The sequence below is a fragment of the Tupaia chinensis genome, unplaced genomic scaffold (assembly GCF_000334495.1).
Source record: "Tupaia chinensis unplaced genomic scaffold, TupChi_1.0 Scaffold000116_1, whole genome shotgun sequence".
NCBI classification, from domain to species: Eukaryota; Metazoa; Chordata; class Mammalia; order Scandentia; family Tupaiidae; genus Tupaia; species Tupaia belangeri.
In genome coordinates, this window is record NW_006159580.1 from 497146 (window position 1) to 517936 (window position 20791).

The window sequence follows — 20791 nt, forward strand, 5'->3', positions numbered from 1 at the left end:
GGCTTGGAGCCAGACATCAGGGTCAGAGACTGGGTCCTGCCGGGCGATCTTCAGCACTGAGAGGAGCTCGCTTTCAGGCAGCAATGGCCGAACAGCCATCAGCAGGGACAGCAGGTTCCTCTGGCATAACTGAGGCAATTGCAGCAGCAGTGGTTTCCTGGGTGGCAGAGGGAGAGCACAGGACAGATGGGGGCAGCTGGCAGCTGGATGGCAGCAGGCAGGCAGGCAGGGGCTGGAGCAGTAACTGCAGGAGTCGGTGTGGAGGGTGGGAGGGAAAGCGGGAGGGTCACCAGCAAGTGTTCACTGAGCACCTGTTGGACACCAGGTCCTGCTCTTTGGGCTCTCTAACACCTACTATTTCAGCCCCAAAATCATGTTGGCACCTACTCTGTAATAATCCACGCTGGGGCTGGCAGGTGGCATGGTAGCTAAGGGCACTGGACTCCCATGTGGTTGACCGCGGTTCCAGTCCTGGACCTGGTGGCTTGCTTTCTCACTTTCTCTCTCTCCCTCTCTGGTCAAGTTAAAATAAATAAATAAAGTAAAAAAAAAAAAAAGTAATCCATGCCTTAGGCCAGCAGGTGGCATGGTGGTTAAGGTGCTGGACTCCCACATGGCCAACTGTGGTTTGAGTCCCAGACCTGGTGACTTGCTTTCTCACTTTCTCTCTCTCTCTCAGGTGAGCACACGTGCTCTACAGAAACAATTTCAAAAATAAGGCAGCCATCGCCAGAGCGGCAGCGGCCAAAATAAAGTTCAATCCTTCTGTGACTTCTGGCTGAAGGAAGAACCATAAAAGACATTTTGTGGCACTTTCCCTCACCCATAGGAAGACTATGTCTTCCCCCCGCTTTCCAAAGAGCTGAGGCAGAAGTACAATGTGCGATCCACGCCCACCCGAAAAGACGGTGAAATTCAGGTTGTGCGAGGACACTGTACAGGTCAGAAAATTTGCAATGTCCAGGTTTACAGAGAAATACGTCATCTATGGGACCAGCAGTTAGCGTAATGGCTATGTTACTGGACTCCCACGTAGTCGACCGTGGTTCACGTCCCGGACCCGGTGGCTTAGAACTCACGCCGGGCGCGTGCGCGTGCGTGCCCAAGATCCCGAGAGGAGAATGGAGGAGAAGGGATTGTGGCGTGACCATCCACCCTGGGGGGTGATTTCTCGCTTTCTGTCTCTATGTCTCTATGTCTCTCTCTGTCTTTCTGGTGAGTGCACGTGCCCTATAGTGAAAAACTCTCCAAAAAAAAAAAAAAAGAAGAAGAAGAAAGAAATACGTCATCTACATTGAGCAGGCGCAGCGGGAAAAGGCTAACGGCACACCAGTCCACGTGGGCACTCACCCCAGCAAGGTGGTTACCCCTAGACTAAAGCTGGACAAAGACCGCAAAAAGACCCTTGAACGATAAGCCAAGTCTCGCCAAGTAGGAAAGGAAGAGGGCAAATATAAGAAACAATTGAGAAGATGCAGGAGTAAAGTAATCTTACATACAGTTCTTATTAAAAACTGCTGAAATTTAAAAAAAAAAAAAAGGAAAAATAATAATAATTGGGGCCAATAGATGGCATAGCGGTTACAACACTGGACTCCCACACAGCTGTGATTTGAGTCCCAGACGAGTGGCTCGAATGCATCCCGGGCACATGTGTGTGCGTGCCCGAGATCCCAGGAGAATGGAGAAGGGACCGTGGCGTGGCCATCCCTCCAGGGGCTGATTTCTCACTTTCCTTCTCACTGTGCCTGTCTCTTTCTAGCAAGTACATGCGCCCTAAGGCAAAAACTTCTAAAAAGAAATAAAAATTAAAAATAATAAATAAAATGAAATAAATAATTCTTAAAAAGAAAAATCCGTGCCTTGTTTTATGTAAAAAAAGAAAAAAGTCCTTTTTTAAATTTTAGGTAAAAATGATATTCTGGGATGGGGCGAAGGCTTACTCTGCAGTCTGTGAGCCCCCACCCCACCCCCGGCACTCTCCTGGAACTCTCTGGATTACTCATCTACCCGACTCCCCTTCCTCTCACTGGCTGGGGGAGTTCCTGACCAGCAGAGGTAGCATCTCCGTCCTCAGAGTCCCAGGACTGTGCATGGCACTAGCCCAGGGCAGGCCCCGTGTGTATTTACTAAATAAATGAACTCGGGTAAGTGTTAGATCAGCAAAGGCTGCGAGATCAGCAAAGGCCTCACAGAGGAGGTGAGACCTGAAACAGGAAATCAGACACTGACCTGTCACTACTTCACTTGACGGGTCCCAAGCTACTCAGGCAAAGGGAGAGAGAAAAGGGGCCGAGGGTCTTTGTTTTGGGGGTCCCAGAGGTAAGTGCAGAGTGCACGCTTCCTCCTGCAAGCACTCTGCATGCTCTGATTGCACCCCAACCCCTGCTCGAGGCTAGGAGCCCTGGAGGCGAGGTCACTGTCTACTTTTGCTGAGGCACAAATCCTGATCCCAAGAGACTCGGAGCTGCCCCTGTTCCTCCCTGGACCTGACTTCGCAGAGCATTTGAGACGGGAGGCAGGGAAAAAAAATTCAACCTATTTCTTTATGGAAAACAGACACTGTATTAGAGAGAACTAGGGTCAAAGTTTTAAAAAATGAGTAGTTTGTGGAGGGAAGGGTAGTAGGGTAGTCAAGTAAGGAAGACCCTGCTCCAAGGATTTTTTTTAGATTTTTGCTATAGAGCACACATGCTCACCACAGAGACAGAGAGAGAGAGACAAAGTGAGAAATCACCCCCAGGGGGATAGCCACGCCACAATCCCTTCTCCACTCTCCTCTCAGGATTTTGGGCATGCATGTACAGGCCCCTGGGTGTTTCTCAAGCTGCTGGGTCCAGGACCCAAACTGCAGTCAGACATATGGGATCCAGCACCCTAACCACCATGCCACCTGCTGGCCCCTACTCCAAGAGTTTCTAAACTGTAGTACCACGGACCCCTTAAGAGAGTAAGTGTGAAATGTGGCCAGGGCTGTGGGCTAGTGGTTAAAGCAGTGGAATCCCACATGACCAACCACGTGCTATTTAAGGCCTAGACCCAGTGGCTCAAAAGACACACCTGGCATGTGCATCGTGTGCCCAAATTCTCTGAGGGAGGGAGAGATAGAGAAAGGACTTGGTGTGACCATTCCCTGTGGGGGGGACGGGAGGTGTGTGTGTGCTCTCTCTTCCTTTCTCTTTGTCTCTCTCTGCTGAGAGTGCTCTCTGGCAAAAAAAAAAAAAAAAAAGAAAAGAAACGTTTTAAATACACTATATAAAATCTCTAGAATTTCAGAGGAAATAAATTGTACTGAAATACAGTTCTGTTCAGGGGTCCGAGGCTAAGCTCCCTGCCCTTCCTTACTCTACAGAGGAAAAGCCAGGAAAACGTTCCCACAGTCTTCAACTTGGGGATTCAAATCCTCCCCTACCATATCTTCAAAGAACGCAAAGTGGAGTGTGGGAAGAAAATATTAGGACACCTGATCTCCTAATGTATCTAAAACATAAGAAATGAAATATTATTAATATCCGATATGACTGACCCTCCACCTTCCAGTTGCCAGGCCAATTCTTTGTTTTTTTTTGTTTTTTGGGTTTTTTTTATAATTATTTTATCTAACTTTATTTATTTATTTTAATATGACCAGAGAGGGACAGAGAGAGAGAGAGAGAGAGAGAGAGAGAGAGAGAAAGCAAGCTGCCAGGTCCAAGACTTGAACTGTGTTTGGCCACGTGGGAGTCCAGTGTCCCTAACCTCCATGCCACCTGCTGGCCCCTCCAGCCCAATTCTTGGGGAGAGTATCCAAGAAGAGAAGGCAGGCACCCATTTGGGTGTTAGCACCTGACTCATTTAGTGTGTATTCTGCTTAATTATGCAGATTAAGTACATATATGGATACCATACTACCTTTTTTTTAAGAGATTTTTGCTACAGGGTAGGTGTGCTCCCTGGAGAGACAGAGAGAGACGACCAAATAAGGAAATGACAAAGCCCACAGTCCTATTTCTAGCATGAATTCTTTGTCAGTAAAAAAAAAAAAAAAAAAGTTCATGATCATCCAAAATATTAGAAATGATCAAGAATTCTAAAATATGGGGACCAGCAGGTGGCATGGTGGTTAAGGTGCTGGACACTTCCACATGGCTGATCATGATTCGAGTCCCAGACCTGGTGGCTTGCTTTCTCACTTTCTCTCTCTCCAAAAATGAAAAATTCTAAAACATGGAGGCATGAAACACGCTGGGTGCATGTGTGTGCCTAAACTTCTGAGAATGGAGGACAAGGAATTGCCGGCATGGCCATTCCCCTGGGGGGTGGGTGATTTCTCACTTTCTCTCTTGCCTTAAAAGTGTACATCATGCTTTGAAAACCTGATGGTATAAAGCCACCGCGATATGTTCACTCCATCACTTATCACATGCATCAAATATCTATTTTTGTGTAACTTACATATTTTATTTATTGTGTTGGCATAGGGCACTTACACTCCCTGGAGAGACAGTGCGAGGGAAAGTGAGTAATCAACCCCAGGAGGGATGGCCATGCTGCAATCCCCACTCCTCCATTCGCCTGGCACTTTGGGTTCACACACCCTGGCGTGAGTTTCAAGTCATGGAGTCCAGGACTAGAACCACAGTCGACCAGGTGGGAGTCCAGTGCCTTAATGACCATGCCACCTAACACACGTGTAGGCATAAATACACCTACACTACAGGTTCATGCTCAATTTTCTTCAGAGATGCACGTATAGGATCAAGTCTGATTTAAACCCAGTTAAGATTACGTACGTCCAACAGTGCTGATCCGAGCACACAGTAGGCTCAACTTAGAGTGCTACACTTCGTGGAGGGCAGGGCCTTCGGTGGCAGGGCCTATCTAACCCGTGTACCTGTAACAGGGGACGCGACAGCCCCGCCTCCCGAGAAGGGGTGCCGCGGGCGCAGGACTTACAACTCCAAGCGGCCGTCCGGCCCCTGCAGGACCGGCTCTTCCCGGCACAGCGCCTCGAGGAAGCGGGCCCAGCCCCAAGGCTCCCGGCCGCGGCCCACTCAGCTCCAGCGCGGGAACCAGGGCGAGAACCGACTCAGCTCCCGCGCTATGAAAGGGAGAAAGGAGGTGTGGCTGGAGGCGGGGCCAGAGCGTCAGGCGGGGCGCAGGGGCAGAAGGGGAGGGCGTGGCCAGAAAAAACCGGTCTGTGGGCGGGGTCAGGCCGGGGGGCGGGGCGGCTGCTGCGCCTAAGTGCTTCCCTCTTTTGCTCTACCGCAGTGGGGCAGTGTGGATGTCAGGGATCCCGTTGGTTTTAAAATTTTATGTATTTATTTAGAGAGGTTTTTGCTGTAGGGCGCGTGCGCTCACCAGAAAGAGAGAGACAGAAAGCGAGAAATCACCCCCGAAGGGTGATGGCCACGCGTAATCCCTTCTCCATTCTCCTCTCAGGATCTTGGGCACGTGTGCACACGCGCCCGGCATGAGTTTAGGCCACCGGGACTCGACTTGTGGTCGACTACATGAGAGTGCAGCAAGGTAGCCACTTGCTTGTCCCGTATTTATTTATTTATTTAAATTTGCTATGGGGAGCCTGCCAGAGAGACAGAGAAAGTGAGAAAGTCCTTTCCCTGCAATGGCCACGAAGCAATCCCATCTCCTCCAGTCTCTAGTTGAGATTTGGGAATGCAGGAACATAGGCCTTGCTGTTCAAGACTCTGGGTTCCGGAGTTCTAACTGCCCAGTCAACCACGTAAAATTTATCATCGGGGCCCAGTAGGTGGCACAGTGGTCAAGGCGCTGGACTCCCACATGGCAGAGTGTGGTTGGAGTCTCGGATGGGAAGCTTGAAACTCACGCTCGACACATGTGCGAGCGTGCATGCATGCCCAGGGTCCTGACAGGAGAATGGAGAAGGGATTGCGGCATGACCAACCCTCTGGAGAATGATTTCTCACTTCCTCTCTTTCTGTCCCTCTTTGAAACGCAAGCGCCCCATAACAAAAATCTCTCTAAAAAAAAAAAGTCCAGTGCTTTAACCACCCTGCTACCTGGTTGGCCTGGTCCTATTATTATTAGTTTTTTTTTTTTTTTTTTTTGGGGGGGGGCCCTATAGGGCATGTGTGGCTCCCAGAAAAGGCTCACCAGAAAGACAGAGACAGAAAATGAGAAATCACACCCCCCCCCGGGGGATGGCCACACCACAATCCCTTCTTCTCCATTCTCCTCTTGGAGTCCTGGGCACCATGCACACATGACCGGTGTGAGTCCAAGCCACCAGGTCCAGGACTTAAACCGCGGTTGACCACGTGGGAGCCCAGCGGCATAACCACTACACCAACTGCTGGTCCCTATTATTAGGTTTTTAAAGATTTATTTGTTTATTTAATTCCATTTCCTTTTACTTACTTATTTTTTTAATTTGACCAGAGAGCGACAGAGAGAGAAAAAGGGGAAGGAAAGAAACTGCCTGGTGTGGGACTTGAACCGCGGTCGACCATGTGAGTATCCAGCACCTTTAACCACCATGCCTCATATCAGCCCCCCTATTCTTAAGAATCCAAGATGTATTTAATTTTTTGCTGATGCCCATATTGCTTACAGATCATGGATTTTGTAATAGGATTGACAATTTACCACCCCACCTAACTTTACCTCTTCCACTGGTCAAAAACTGCCATCATTTGAGTTTCAGCCCTCTCCAGAAATACTATTTGATAAATATATCCCTGAGAATGGGGTGGCAGAAGCCTTTCTTGTGAACCTCCTCCCGAAGACCAAGAAGCAGGCTTGCTCCAGAGTTTAAGGAAATCTGCTGGAGGGGACTGGATTCTGGCCAAGGGAGGGATCACTGTAGAGAGCTAGAAGAGAGGAAGAGGGGAGGAGAGCCTTGCTCTGGGGACCATCTCTTACTTCCCATCCTCCCAGCTCCTGCTGCCACACACTTATCCATTCATTTACTGACTGCTTACGGAGCACCTCCGGGCTGGGGATACACTGGACAAGACAAAGATCGTTGCTGTCATTGCTGCTGACAGGAAGGGGAGAGACAGAAAGCTTCGTGCGTGAGCAGTAGATGAGGGTGGGCATTGCCTCTGCGGTGAACATAGCACCAAAGGGGAGTAGGGTGGTCAGGAGAAATGGTCCTGCCGGGGATGAATAGCAAGCCGGGAACCTGTGGGACGTGTCAGACAGAGGGAGCAGCACCTGCAAAGCTCCGGGGCAGAGGCGGGCCTGGAACAGAGGACACTTGTTGGGAAGTGATAGGGGATGCCATCAGAGACCTGGGCCAGATCTTGTGAGGCCTGAGGTCACAGAGAGGACTTTGGCTTTCATTTCAAGTAGTATGGGAAGCCACGGGGGTGTTTTGAGCTTAATCTGATTTCTGTTTAAGTGGAAAGTTTTATTTTTTCCAAGACAATTTCAAGGGGCCTGCTGGGAAACTCTTACGGAATATTTGTTAGATGACACCTGCTTTGTAAGCAGGACAGCAAGAAAGTAGTTCTTTCCAGGACCAGCAGTTAGCGTAATGGCTATGTCACTGGACTCCCATGTAGTCCACCACAGTTTGAGTCCCGGACCCGGTGGCTTAAACTCACGCCGGGCGCATGTGTGTGCGTGCCCAAGATCCCGAGAGGAGAATGGAGGAGAAGGGATTGTGGCGTGGCCATCCCCCCTGGGGGGTGATTTCTTGCTTTCTGTCTCTCTGTCTCTCTCTCTGTCTGGCGAGCGCACATGCCCTATAGCAAAAAAACCTCTCCAAAAGAAAAAAAGAAAGCAGTTCCTTCAGGTCAGCAGTTCTTCAGAAGGGATGTTTTTGGTCTTCAAATGACCAGCTGTTTGGGGAAGGGCTCGGTCCCTGCAGCAGACTGAGTTCCAGGAGTGCATACCCTGTAATGCCCTGCTCATGTTCAGCCACAGCTTTGATCTCTGTGGCCATGGCTCCTGCCCAGCAAGGTCTACATTCTGGCCACCTTTAAGGAGAACAGGGGTGAGGGTTCTAAACCCTGAGGGAATCCTGAGACCCTTTCACGGAATCTAGGAGGTCATTACTATTTCCATAATACTTTTTTCTTTCTTTTTTTGTTCTTTTTTATTTATTTGGGTTTTTTTTGGAGAGGTTTTTGCTATAGGGCGCGTGCGCTCACCAGATAGACAGACAGAGACATAGAGATAGAAAGTGAGAAATCACCCCCCAGGGGGGATGGTCACGCCGCAGTCCCTTCTCCTTCTTTCTCCTCTCTGGATTTTGGGCACGCACGCACACGCGCCCGGCGTGAGTTTTAAGCCACCGGGTCCGGGACGCAAACCGCGGTTGACTACGTGGGAGTCCGGCGACATAGCCATTACGCTAACTGCTGGTTCCCAATACTTTTTTCTTTTAAAGAATTGTTGATTTACTCAATTTTATTTCTTCTTATTTCTGAATTTGACCAGAGAGAGACAGAGGAAGGGAAAGTGAGAAAGCAAGCCGCCAAGTCCAGGACTCGAACTGTGGTCAACCATGTGGGAATCCAGCACCTTAACTACCATGCCACCTGCCAGCCCACGATTTTCATAATATTAAGATGCCGTTTGCCCTTTCTGTTATTCTCTTAAGCGCGTACAAGGACGTTTGCAGAAGCCGAGGGACAGGTGGTACTGCAGCAGACTGAATGCAGAAGCAGCCTTATCCTCCTTGGGGCCAGGGCTGAGCAGACCACTCTGCAGACACCAGTAGTAATGGCTGACGTGCATTTTACTGGCTTTCTTTCAGAATTCTTCTACAAAAGAGCAAAGTTAAAAGCCAAGATTCTGGCGAGAAGGTGAGAATCTGTCCTCGCCCAGGAGCCCTCCACACATACCCCAGAAGTTGATGGGTGAGAGGGCTTTTGTTCATTCTGTTCCCCACCAAGCCCAAAACAGGAAAGACCTGCCACCTCGCAATCCCTTGCCCTCACTCCCACCTCCTGCAAGGTGATCGTGGTGACAGCTGTGGTAAGAACTGTCGGGGTCTGTGAACGTTATCCTCTGAATCAGCGCCCCTTAGGAAAGATGCTGGGACCAGCACCTGGGAGGGGAGAGAAATCAGTGAAAACTCGTCGGCTTCAACCCCGGTTGCCCCAGGGACGGGAACTCAAGACTCACATACAAGGGGATTTCCAAAAGTTCGTGGAAAATGGAATTCAAGTACAAGTTTATTTGGGTGCAAAAAAAAAAAATTAAATCCATGCAGTTTTTTCATAATACACATATTCCTTTTTTTTTTTTTCATTTTCTGTAGGGCATGTACATTTGCCAGAGAGAGAGAAAGTGAGAAAGCATTCCCCCAGGGGAGATGGCCGTGCCCCAACCCCTTCCCCTCCATTCTTCTCTCAGGATTTCTCAGGATTTATCTGTGTCTCAGGACACGCATGTGGGTATGTTTTTCAAGCTGCCGACTCTGAGTCTCCAACTGCACTGTTGGCCAGTTGCGCTCCAGTGGCCTTAACCCCCACGTCATGGTCTGGCCCTATAATATGCATTTTCCATGAAACTTGTTGAATAGTCTCTGTAAGGTTAGGCTGTACACAAAACAAAGCTGCCACACCTAAGTAGGTACCATTAATGTCACAGACACCATACACGGGCTTGACATTTATCACAGACGTGTTTATCAGGCGTGCCTGCCTCATGTCCCTGCTGTCACCACCTGACTTGGGCCAGGAAGGACCAGAGGTCAGGGCATTAGCCGGGAGCTGGTGCAGGTAGATGCAGTCAGGTTTGCAGGGGCAGCGGCTCTTCCCTTGCATGAAGAAGTGGCATCGGATCTGGCTACGAGAAGGAGAAAGAGCATCAGCCTCGAGCCCAGGTGCTCGGCTGACATTAAGGCTGGGCAGGTCATCCACGCACAGAACACACCCAAGGAGGCCTTAGACCGCAGTGTAGATGTTTGCATGTATCCCATCTCTTTTCCAGCAGGTGGCAGTAAAGTGTCTTAAAGGGTGACTTAACTTTTTCTCTCTCTTTTTTTTTTTTTTCCCAGAAAGGTTTTTGCTATAGGGTGCATGCGCCCACCAGGGAGACACAGAGAGACAGAGAGACAGAGAGACAGAAAGCAAGAAATCACCCCCAGGGGGGATGGCCACACCACAATCCCTTCTCTTCCATTCTCCTCTTGGGATCCTGGCATGTTTCCAGTTGCTGGGGCCTGGACCATACTTGGCCATGTCGAAGTCCAGTGCCTTAAACACGGTGCCACTTGCTGGCCCTGAGGAGTGTCTTTCTTTCTTTTTTTTGTTCTTTTTAAAGAATTATTTATTTAATTAATTCCATTTGTTACTTTTTTTTTTTTTTTTTTTTTTAATTTAACCAGACAGAGAGAGAGAAAGGGAAAGTGAGAAAGCAAACCGCTAGGTGTGGGACTTCGAACTGCGGTGGGTCCTTTGAGACTCCAGTGCCTTTAACCATCATGCCACCTGCCAGCCCCCTCTTTTTATTTATTTATTATTATTTTTGAAAGGGATTTTTGCTATAGGGTGCATGCACTCACCAGAGAGTAGAGACAGAGAGACAGAAAGCACGAAGTCGTCTCCCAAGAGGAATGGCCACACAGCAATCCCTTTTCCTCCAGTCTCTTTTTGGGATTTTGGGCATACACACACACATGCCCAGCATAAGGTGCTTTTGTTTTTATTTTTGTTTTGGAGAGATTTTTTTGCTACCCAGCATGAGTTTTTTTTTTTTTTTTTTTGAGAGGTTTTTGCTATAGGACATGTGCGCTCCCCAGACAGACAGAGACAGAGAGAAAGCGAGAAATCTCCCCCCAGGGAGGATGGTCACACTGCAATCCCTTCTCCTCCATTCTCCTCTCGGGATCTTGGGCACGCACACACACGCGCCCGGCGTGAGTTTTAAGCCACTGGGTCCAGGACGCAAACCACGGTCTACTACATGGGAGTCCAGCGACATAGCCATTATGCTAACTGCTGGTCCCCCAGCGTGAGTTTTAAGCTGCCAAGTCTAGGACTTGAACCACAGTCAACTACATGAGAGTCCAGCAACATAACTATTACGCCATCTGCTGGTCCCGAGGAGTGCCTTTCTTAAGTCACAGAAATTCTCCACGTGGACCTGCTGTGGCCCAAGAAATCTCCTTTCCTTCTTTCAACTAAGTTTCAGTGATAACCCCCAGTGCGGGGTGTGGGGGACAGATAACAGTAAAATGTCTGTAACCAAGTTAACCCTTTTCTGAGGTCTGGTCTTATGATTTGGTAGTTGCTGACTAATTAATTAAATTAAGAAGTTTCCAGGTGGTGTGGTGGTTAGAGCACTGGATTCCCAAGTGGTTGACCATGATTCGAGTCCCAGACCTGGCAGCTTAGAAATTATGCTGGGCACATATGTGTGCGTGCCCAAAATCTGAAGAGGAGAATGGAGGAGAAGGGACCATGGCATGGCCATCTGCCCAGGAGGTGATTTTTTTTTTTTGAGAGAGATTTTTGCTACATGCACTCGCCTGAAAGACAGAGAGAGACAGAGAGACAGAAAGCGAGAAATCACCCCCCCAGGGGAGATGGCCACACCACAATCCCTCCTCCTCCATTCTCCTCTCGAGATCTTGGGCATGCATGCATGCGCACCCGGCGTGAGTTTAAGCCACCGGGTCTGGGACTTGAACTGAGGTCGACTACATGGGAGTGCAGCAACATAGCCATTACGCGAACTGCTGGTCCCCCCAGGAGGTGATTTCTCACTCTCTCTGCCTCTCTCTGGCAAGCACACATGACCTATGGCAAAACACAAACAAAACCAAACAACTAATAACAGCTTTTCACTGGGCTGGCCCCGTAGTGCAGTAGTTAAGTGCTTGCTGCACTCAGAAAACTAATTCCATATATTCAACCATGGTTTGAGTCCTGGCCTCGGCAACTTGAAAGGCATACCAGCTATGCATGCATGTGTGCCCAATCCTGAAGGGATGGAGAAATGAAGAGAAAAAGGATTGCAGCATGACTATGTCCTACTAGGGGTGCTGTCTCTGGTGAGTGCAGGTGACCACTGGCAAAAAAAAAAAGAAAAAGTAGGGATAAAAAAAGATGCATGTACTCACCAGAGAGAGACAGATTGAGGGAAAGTGATCAGTCTACCCCTCCCCACCAGGGGGATGACTACACTACAGTCCCTTCTCCAGTCTCCTCTGGGGATTTTAGGCATGCATGCAGCACACGTACCCGGTGTGATTTTCAGGCCACTGGGTCCTGGACTTGAACCGTGGTTGGCTATGTGGGATTCCAGTGCCTGAATGACCACACCTCCTGCTGGCCCCAATGTTTCCCACTCTTGACATTTCAGGTTTCACCCTTTAAATGTCACATACAGGAGGGGATTGGGAACAACTCATGACCTGCTTAAATAAAGACCAGCTTTCTTCTTGCAGAGAAAGATGAGAGACTGTGACTCATAACCTTCTCTCGGTATTATCCCTCTCGGCTTAATTCCAGGCATAGCTGAGCCTTCTCACTTCCTACGGGCCCAGTCTGACCACCCAACTAGGAGCCTGGGAGCCTCTGGGAACAACTGTCCCTTCTTCCATTGTGTGACCAGACCCAGCACCAGGCCCTCCTCTATCCAGACGGCCTAACAAAATTCCACCCTCGACCCCGACCCCCGTCCAGACTCCATCCACCTCCCCCACACGGTCCTTCCTCATGGGGCAGCACTGGCCCTGACCCCTGCTGGAAACATTAGTCTTAAATTTCCTTTCAACTTCACAGTCACGTGGTCACCCCAGTCTGGCCCTTCCTCCCAAGGAGATCTCCTCTCTGCCATTCCTTCTGCTATGAGCTATGAATCAGAATGGCTGGGTTCCACCTCCATGTCCTCATTTAAGTCACACAGACCATGCCTCAGTTTCTTCTTCTGCGGCGTGAGGATAGGAAGGGTCCCCACTTCACCTGGTCTGGGATTCACAAAGCCAGTCTTGGCACAGTGAACCTCGTCTGTGTTTCTGCCTATCCTGTCCAGGCCTGGTGCTTCCTCCAGCCTGGAGTCTCCACTCAGAACTCTCTCTGCTGGAGCATCCTCATTTCTCTCCTAAGGAGTCCCTGCTTTCCTTCCAACACCAAGCTCAGACAGCTCCCCCTCTGAGAGGCTCACCGTGAGTCTAGCTTTGTGGATGCAGCTGTTAGGGTCACAGCCAAAGCCTAGGGCCTCAGAATAAGGTTGGGTGTCCCACAGGTGGAGACGAGGCCTTCGTCCTTATCTCATCCTTTACTCCAAGGCATGCTGCAGAGCTCTAGCGCAATACGCCCTTCCGGGGTGGGCTTCAGAATCTAGAGTTGTCGCCATTTCCAGATCGTGGATAAATGCCTACCCTTCTCTCAAAATTAAAACTTACCCAACTTTTCTTTATTTCTAAGAGCTGCCTTTCAGTCCCCTTAGAAAACCCCATGTTTTCAAAGATCATTTAAGCAAACAGCAATGTCCAAAGAGATCTTTAAAAAGTTTATGGAGGGGTGCCAACAGGAGGCATGGTGGTTTAGGCACCAGCCTTCCACATGGCTAACCACAGTTCAAATCCCAGACCCGGAAGCTTGAAAATCATGCTGGACATGTTTACATGCATGTCCAAAATCCTGGGAGAAGAATGGAAGAGGAGAAAGGGTTGCAGTGTGTCCATTCCTCGGAGGTGGGGGGCGATTTCTCACTTTCCCTCTCTCTGTGTCTCTCTGGTGATCGCATGCGCCCTATGGCAAACAAACAAACAAAAAAAGAAAGAAAGAAAAGAAAATTTTAAAAGTCCATGGAGGGCAGGTTTTATGGCTTGGTGGTTAAGGCTATTAGATCACACTACTAAGCAGTTCGAGTCCCAGACCCAGCAGTTTAAGAAAAACACCAGATGTGTGGATGTGTCCAAAATCCTGAAAGGAGGAAGAAATGGAGGAGAAGGGGTTTCGGGGTGATGGTTCCCCCTGGGGAGTGTGTGTGTAGGGGTGATTTCTTGCCTCTCTCTCTCCATGTATCTCTGGTGAGTGTCCACTGGCAAATTTTTCTTTAAAAGCTCACAGAAATAGGACCAGTAGGTGTTGTGGTGGTTAGGGTGCTGAGTTCCCAGATAGCCTACTGTAGTTTGAGTCCTGGACCCAGTTGCTTAAGGATCAAGCCGGGCACGTGTGCGGGAGAGCCCAAAAATCCCAGAGGAGAACGGAGGAGAAGGATTGCAGAGTGGTCAGCTCCCCTGGGGGGTGATTTTTTACTTTCTCTTTCTCTCTTTCTGTCAAGCCCACACATCATATGGCAAAAGCCTAAAAAGAAAAAAATTACCAAAAATACGTGTCATGAAAAAACTATGCATAGATTTCAAAAGTTTCTTGCACCAAAATAAATTGGTACCTTAATTCCATTTTTCCATGGACATTTTGAAGTCCTCTAATATATATATATTTATATTAGTTTGCTTTCCTGCCTTGACAAATTTTTAAAAAGAATTATTTATTTAATTTGATGTATTCATTCATTTATTTTAATTTGGCCAGAGAGAGACACAGAGAAAGAGAGAGAGGGAAAGTGAGAAAGGAAGCCACCAGGTCCGGGACTCGAACTGTGGTTGGCCATGTGGGAGTGTCCAGCACCTCAACCACCATGCCACTTGCTGATCCCTGCCTTGACAATTTTTTAAAAGATTTATTTATTTTTAATTTTATTTATTATCATTATTCTTCAGTTTTGACCAGAGAGAGACAGAGAGAGAAAGGGAGAGTGAGAAAGCAAGCTGCCAGGCCTGGGACTTGAACTGTGATCGGCCATGTGGGGTCCAATGCCTCAACCACCATCTGCCAGCCCTCGCCCCTGCCTTGAAAAATTTTGGAAGTGGGGCCAACAGGTAGCTTGGTGGTGAAGGCGCTGGACTCCCACATGGCTGACTGCATTTTGAGTCGCAGACCTGGCGGCTCGCTTCTCACTTCCCTCTCTCTCTGTGTGTCTCTGAGATAAGGTCACATGCCCTGTGCAAATTAAAAACAAAACAAACAAAAACAATAATGCTATTTAAAGTTAAATAAATCATTCTTTTTAAAAAAATGGAAGTAAGAGCCAAGCAGGGGGCTCTGTGGTGCCGTGGTAATGTGCTGCTCTAGAGAAGCCGGATCCCACACGGCAGCTGGGGCTCGGTCCCCAGCCGGTGACACAGGACAGCCTGTGCGTGCCCAGAAGACTGGAGGAATGGCGTCACTGTGTGGCCAGGCCATGTGGGAGGTGCTCCCCTCTCTCTCGCACCCACAAGTCCTAGTCACAGTGGTGTGGAGCCACGCAGGGCTTCCCACTATGTGGAGAAAAGCAGGGCTGCCCCGGGTGGGCCCCGAGCAGGCTAGGAGACAACGCCGCCCTGCCCGTCCTGCTCTGGGGATGACCAGAGGTGCGCTGGGCTTTTTGAAGCAGTGACAGCAGCTCCCACTCTCGCCTGCCATCCCATCACCATGAGCCTGGGGAGCCTGTGCCCCGGGCGAGCCAGGATGCAGTGGGGCTACCTTCTCCTCTGCCCACCGCCAGCCTCGCCTGGTCGGAGCCTGAAGTCCCTGGCAAGTCGCTCCTTCTTGGCCAGCTTGTGCGGGCTGATGGAGCTGGAGTGGACCGGCACTGCGGACAGGACCTGCCGTGTGGAGTGTGGGAGGAGGGGAGAATGGCCACCAGCCACAGGCCAGCCTCTCTGGGGTGCCCCTCCCTGACTTGGTGACACCTCGTGGGAATTGCTGTCGGTTCTCTGGCCAGGCACGCAGGCAGCCCAGGCAACGGGCGTGGGTGTGGTTGGGCAGAGTGCCGAAGACCCAGCTTGTCCCACACTTTGTCCATGTAGATGCCACAGACCACGTCCCGACCGTCCGGGTTCCGCTGCATCCATGGCACAGTCAGGTGCCGCCTCCCGCCGCCACCCCAAACAGTCCTGGGAGCTTCAGAGCCCACCCACGTCCCCTTCTGCTCCGGCAGGTCTGGCCAGCCCTGAGGTCCAACCTGCTGCCCCTCCCCAACTACCGGCTGCGCCTCGAGGTCAGGCTTGAAGAGGGGCCACGAGGGCCCACGGTCTGACCCCCGCCGAGACTTCTGGGAGAGGTTGTGAGTCCCATCACCGCTCTCGGGAAAACAGGTCCCATCAGCCACTCAGTCACCCACGTGGCATCTGCTGAGTGCTGCATGCAAGGCCTTGTGGTGGCCCCAGGACCCCCTCCAAGTAGTTGAGTCCAGTCAGAACCACGGGTCTCGGGGCAGCAGGTGGCGTGGTGATTAAGGCACTGGATCCCACATGGCCAGTTCTACAGTTCAAATCCCAGACCAGCAGCCTGAAATATCCACTGGGCACATGTGCGTGTGTGCCCAAAACCCCGAGGAGACTGGAGGAGAAAGAGTTGCGGTGTGGCCATCCCCTCCGGGGGTGGCTTCTCACTTTCTCTCTCTCTTTCTGTCTCTGGCGAGTGCACACACTTTATGACAAAAAAATCTTAAAAAAAAGGAATGGAGTCTATCAGATAGTCACTTAGAACTGTGCCATTGAGCATAGTCCCCACCGGCCACACTCAGCCACGGAGGGCCTGCATGGTTAGTCAGAACCCACATGTGATAGCGATTAAATGTATAAATAATAACTAAAATTAATAAATAAAACATTATATATATAAAAAATAAACAGAGAATATGTCCTTGAAAAAAAAAAAGAACCCACATATGCTGTGCATGTAAACTCACTTGGGATGTTGAAACAGTACTAAGCAAGGTTCTGTTTTTTTATTATTTAACCATTTATTTATTTAATTTGATCAAAGAGGTACAGAGTAAGAGAGAGGAAGTGAGAAAGCAAGCTTCTAGGTTCAGGACTTGAACCGTGGTCAACCATGTGGGAGCCAACACCCTTGGCCCCAATACTCTGCCTTTTTTTTTTTTTTTGGAGAGGTTTTTGCTATAGGGCGCGTGCGCTCACCAGAAAGACAGGGACAGAGAGACAGAGAGTGGGAAATCACCCCAAGGGGGGACAGCCACGCCGCAATCCCTTCTCCTCCATTCTCCTCTAGGGATCCTGGGCACTCATGCACACGCGCCCGACTTGAGTTTAAGCCACTGGATCTGGGACTCGAACCGTGGTCGACTACATGGGAGTCCAGCGACATAGCCATTACGCTAACTGTTGGTCCCCTAAGCAAGGTTCTAAAGTATGTCAATAATAACGTTTTATATTGATTATGTGTTGAAATGATAATACTGACATTAAATACAGAATTTGTAATATATTGGGTTGGATATGATATAGTCTTTTTTTTTGGAGAGGTTTTTGCTTTAGGGCGCGTGCGCTTGCCAGAAAGACAGAGAGAGACAGAGAGACAGAAAGCGAGAAATCACCCCCCAGGGGGGATGGTCACGCCGCAATCCCTTCTCCTCCATTCTCCTCTCAGGATCTTGGGCACGCATGCACAAGTGCCTGGCGTGAGTTTAAGCCACCGGGTCTGGGACTCAAACCGCGGTCGACTATGTGGGAGTCAAGTGACATAGCCATTACGCCAACTGCTGGTCCCCCAATAGCTACTAAAAATCTTTTTCCTGGGCCAGTAGGTGGCATGGTGGTTGAGGTGCTGGACTCCCACATGGGTAAACATTGTTTGAGTCCCACACCTAGCAGCTTTTCTCTCTCTCTCTCTCTCTCTCTCTCTCTCTGGTGCACATGCCCTATAGCAGAAAAAAAAATGTTTTAAACAATAATAAATGAAATTAAAATAGATAATTATTTAAAAATATTTCTTTAATTTTTTTTAGTCATGATAGGGCACATGTGCATGAGGGAGACAGGAAGAGAGAGAGAAAGAGAGACCCCTCCAATTTGCTATAGAACATACACACTCACCAGAAAGAGACAGAGAGCGAGCGAGAAAGTAAGAAAGCAAGCCGCCAGGTCTGAGACTTGAACCATGGTTGTCCATGTGGGAGTCTAGTGCTTTAACCACCATGCCACCTGCTGGTCCACCTGGTGTGTTTTTCAGAACACCGGGACTGGAATTCAAACTGCAGTCAGCTATGTGGACTCTAGCTCCTAGTGTACAACGCTTAATCCCTGCACTATGGGGCCAGCCCTAGAAACAGTTTTAAAGGAGTGCACGCTGGGTTGGCGTAGCCATGGCGGCTCGTGTCCTTTCCGCCTGTGTCCGCCGCCTGCCTGAGGCCTTGGCGCCGCTGCCCCGGGTGCCCACGGTCCGAACGCTCGGCGCCGCTCTGTGCCCCGCGGGAGCCAGGACGAAGCCTGGGCTCTGCAGTCGTCCTTGGTGCTCGCTCAGAGTCCAGGTATAGCTACACTGCGGCGCCGCCAGTGCAGTGACGCACCCCCTTAGACGTTAGAGGGCATCGAGGACCGTGTTCTTTACTCCTCCTCCTGGAACTCTACGACAAGATTGATCCAGAAGAGCTCTCTGTAAATTCCCACTTTATGAAAGACCTGGGCTTAGACAGTTTGGACCAAGTGGAGATTATCGTGGCTGTGGAAGATGAATTTGGATTTGAAATTCCTGAGACAGATGCAGAAAAGTTAATGTGTCCTCAAGAAATTGTAGATTACATTGCAGCTAAGAAGGATGTTTATGAATAAAATACCAGAGCCCTTTTCTTCACTGAGAGAAGGCTGACGATGCTGACAAGTGAGAACACATTTTGGTATTATTGCCAACTGACAGAGTAATTCTGTTGGACTTGTATTTAAGTAGTCTAAGTGTTTTATCCCCCAAAAATAAATCTATAAAACATAAAAAAAAAAAAAAAAAAAAAAAGAAAAAAGGGGACCAGCGGTTGGCATAGTGGCTATGTCGCTGGACTCCCACGTAGTCAACTGAGGTTCGCGTCCTGGACCCGGTGGCTTAAAACTCACGCCGGGCGCGTGTGCGTGCATGCCCAAGATCCCGAGAGGAGAATGGAGGAGAAGGGATTGCAGCGTGACCATCCCTCCTAGGGGGTGATTTCTCACTTTCTGTCTCTCTGTCTCTCTGTCTGTCTGGCGAGCGCACGCGCCCTATAGCGAAAACCTCTCCAAAAAAAAAAAAAAAACCCTAAAAAAAAAATTTAAAGTAATTATTTATTTAATTAAATTAATTTATTTTCTTTCTTTTTGTTTTAAAGAATTATTTTATTTAACTTTTTATTTATTTATTTATTTTAAATACTGAAAAAAGTGAACAGTTTATTATCATTTCTTTTATTTGACAATCTAGGAAGTTCGCAGCCATCAGCAGTTCCAGGGCAATTTCAGGTGCAATTGGGAGTTCAGGAATCTCGGTGGCGCTGTTAGTATAGCGAACCTTGTAGGTAAATCCGTGCATACTTTCGATAGCACATGTCAAGGAATCTCTCTAAAATTGACCTCATTGGTTTTGTCCTCAGCAAACTGACCTGGGCCACTCAACATGGCTTTCACTGTTCCTGATGTTAGTGCATGTTCTCTTTTTATAATAAATTTGTGACATCAGGAGATATCAGTTTGACATACATGGCATCAGGGCCTTCACAGCCACCGTAAGTTTTCTCCTCTCTATCCATTCTGTTCTTATGAACTTTCACTTGGCTTCCACAGGAACTTTAGCAGTTTTTCATCAGCCCTGTAGCCACCGAAGCAGAGTCCCTGCATACCGCCACAGCCCCTAATCCAGGGTCACCGCCCCCCTATTTATTTATTTTTTAAAAATTTGACCAGAGAGGGACAAAGCGATAGAGAGAGAGGGAGAGACGGAAAGTGAGAAAGCAAGCTCCCAAGTTCACGACTTGAACTGTAGTCAGCCATGTGGGAGTCCAGCATCCTTAACCACCACGCCACCTGCCAGCACCAATTTTCTTTAATTTGCTATAGAACACACTCACCAGAGAGAGACAGAGAGAGAGAAAGTGAGAAAGCAAGCTCCCAAGTTCACGACTTGAACTGTAGTCAGCCATGTGGGAGTCCAGCGCCTTAACCACTGTGCCATCTGTGGGTCCTGAAAAATTTTAACTACATATGTGATACTCCTAGGTATATACCTAAGAGAAATGAAGACATACGTCCTTTAAAAAATTTGTAGATAAATGAACGTTCTTAATATTATTATTTATAGCCAAAAACCAGAAACAACCAGGGCCAGCAGGAGGCATAATGGCTAAGGTGCTGGATCCTACACGGCCGACTCCATGGTTTGAGTTCCAGACTCAGTGGCTTGAAAAAACTCACCATAAGACCAGCAGATGGCATAATAGTTATCTCTCTGGACTCCCACATGGCCGGCCATAGTTCAAATCTTGGACCTGGTGGTTTGAAATTCATACCAGGCACATGTACATGTATGCTCAAAGTCTCAAGAGAAGAATGGAGGAGAAGGGATTGTGGCATGGCCATCCCCACTGGGGAGTGATTTCTCACTTTTTGTCTCTCTGTCTCTCAGGCAAGTGCATGCACCCTATAGCAAAAATCTCTCTAGAAAAAAAAAAAAAAAGAAAGAAAAAGCTCACTGGGCATGTGTGTGTGTGCATGTGTGCCCGACATCCTGAGGAAAGAATAGAGAAGGGATTGAGGTGTAACCATCCCCCCAAGGGGTGAGCTCTCCTTTGTTCTCTGTCTCTCTCTCTGGTGAGCACACATGTCCTATGGCAAAAATCTAAAAAAATATATTAGGGACAACCAAACTGTCTATCAACAGATGAATGGATAAATAAGATACAGTATATCCACACAATGGGATAGTATGAGAGCCTTCAGAAACTTCATAGAAGTATATATCATGAAAAACTAAAAGGATTTTTTTTTTTTTTTTTTGCACCAAAATAAACTTGCTCTTTATTTCTGTAGGGAGACTTTTGCTGCAGGGCATGTGTG

The 20791-nt window shown here is 48.7% G+C and overlaps 1 protein-coding gene and 2 pseudogenes across 1 annotated transcript in view; 1 reads left to right on the forward strand and 2 right to left on the reverse strand.

The window, feature by feature from the left end:
- Positions 1-15822, reverse strand: part of FANCE (FA complementation group E) — a 28221-nt gene extending 12399 nt beyond the window's left edge. Inside the window, exons 1-5 of the mRNA XM_006144240.3 lie at positions 15769-15822; positions 15456-15577; positions 9551-9762; positions 4936-5032; positions 1-157 (exon numbers count right to left, since the gene is read on the reverse strand). The exon at positions 1-157 is cut by the window's left edge and continues 495 nt beyond it. Of these exons, the coding sequence (XP_006144302.1) occupies positions 1-157; positions 4936-5032; positions 9551-9762; positions 15456-15577; positions 15769-15822 (642 nt within the window). The remainder of the gene's footprint in view (positions 158-4935; positions 5033-9550; positions 9763-15455; positions 15578-15768) is intronic.
- A 2256-nt stretch (positions 15823-18078) lies between these two features.
- Positions 18079-18592, forward strand: LOC102498160 (acyl carrier protein, mitochondrial pseudogene; annotated as a pseudogene).
- On the reverse strand, positions 18567-19488 carry LOC102486676 (elongin-C pseudogene; annotated as a pseudogene).
- Between the last annotated feature and the right edge of the window lie 1303 nt (positions 19489-20791).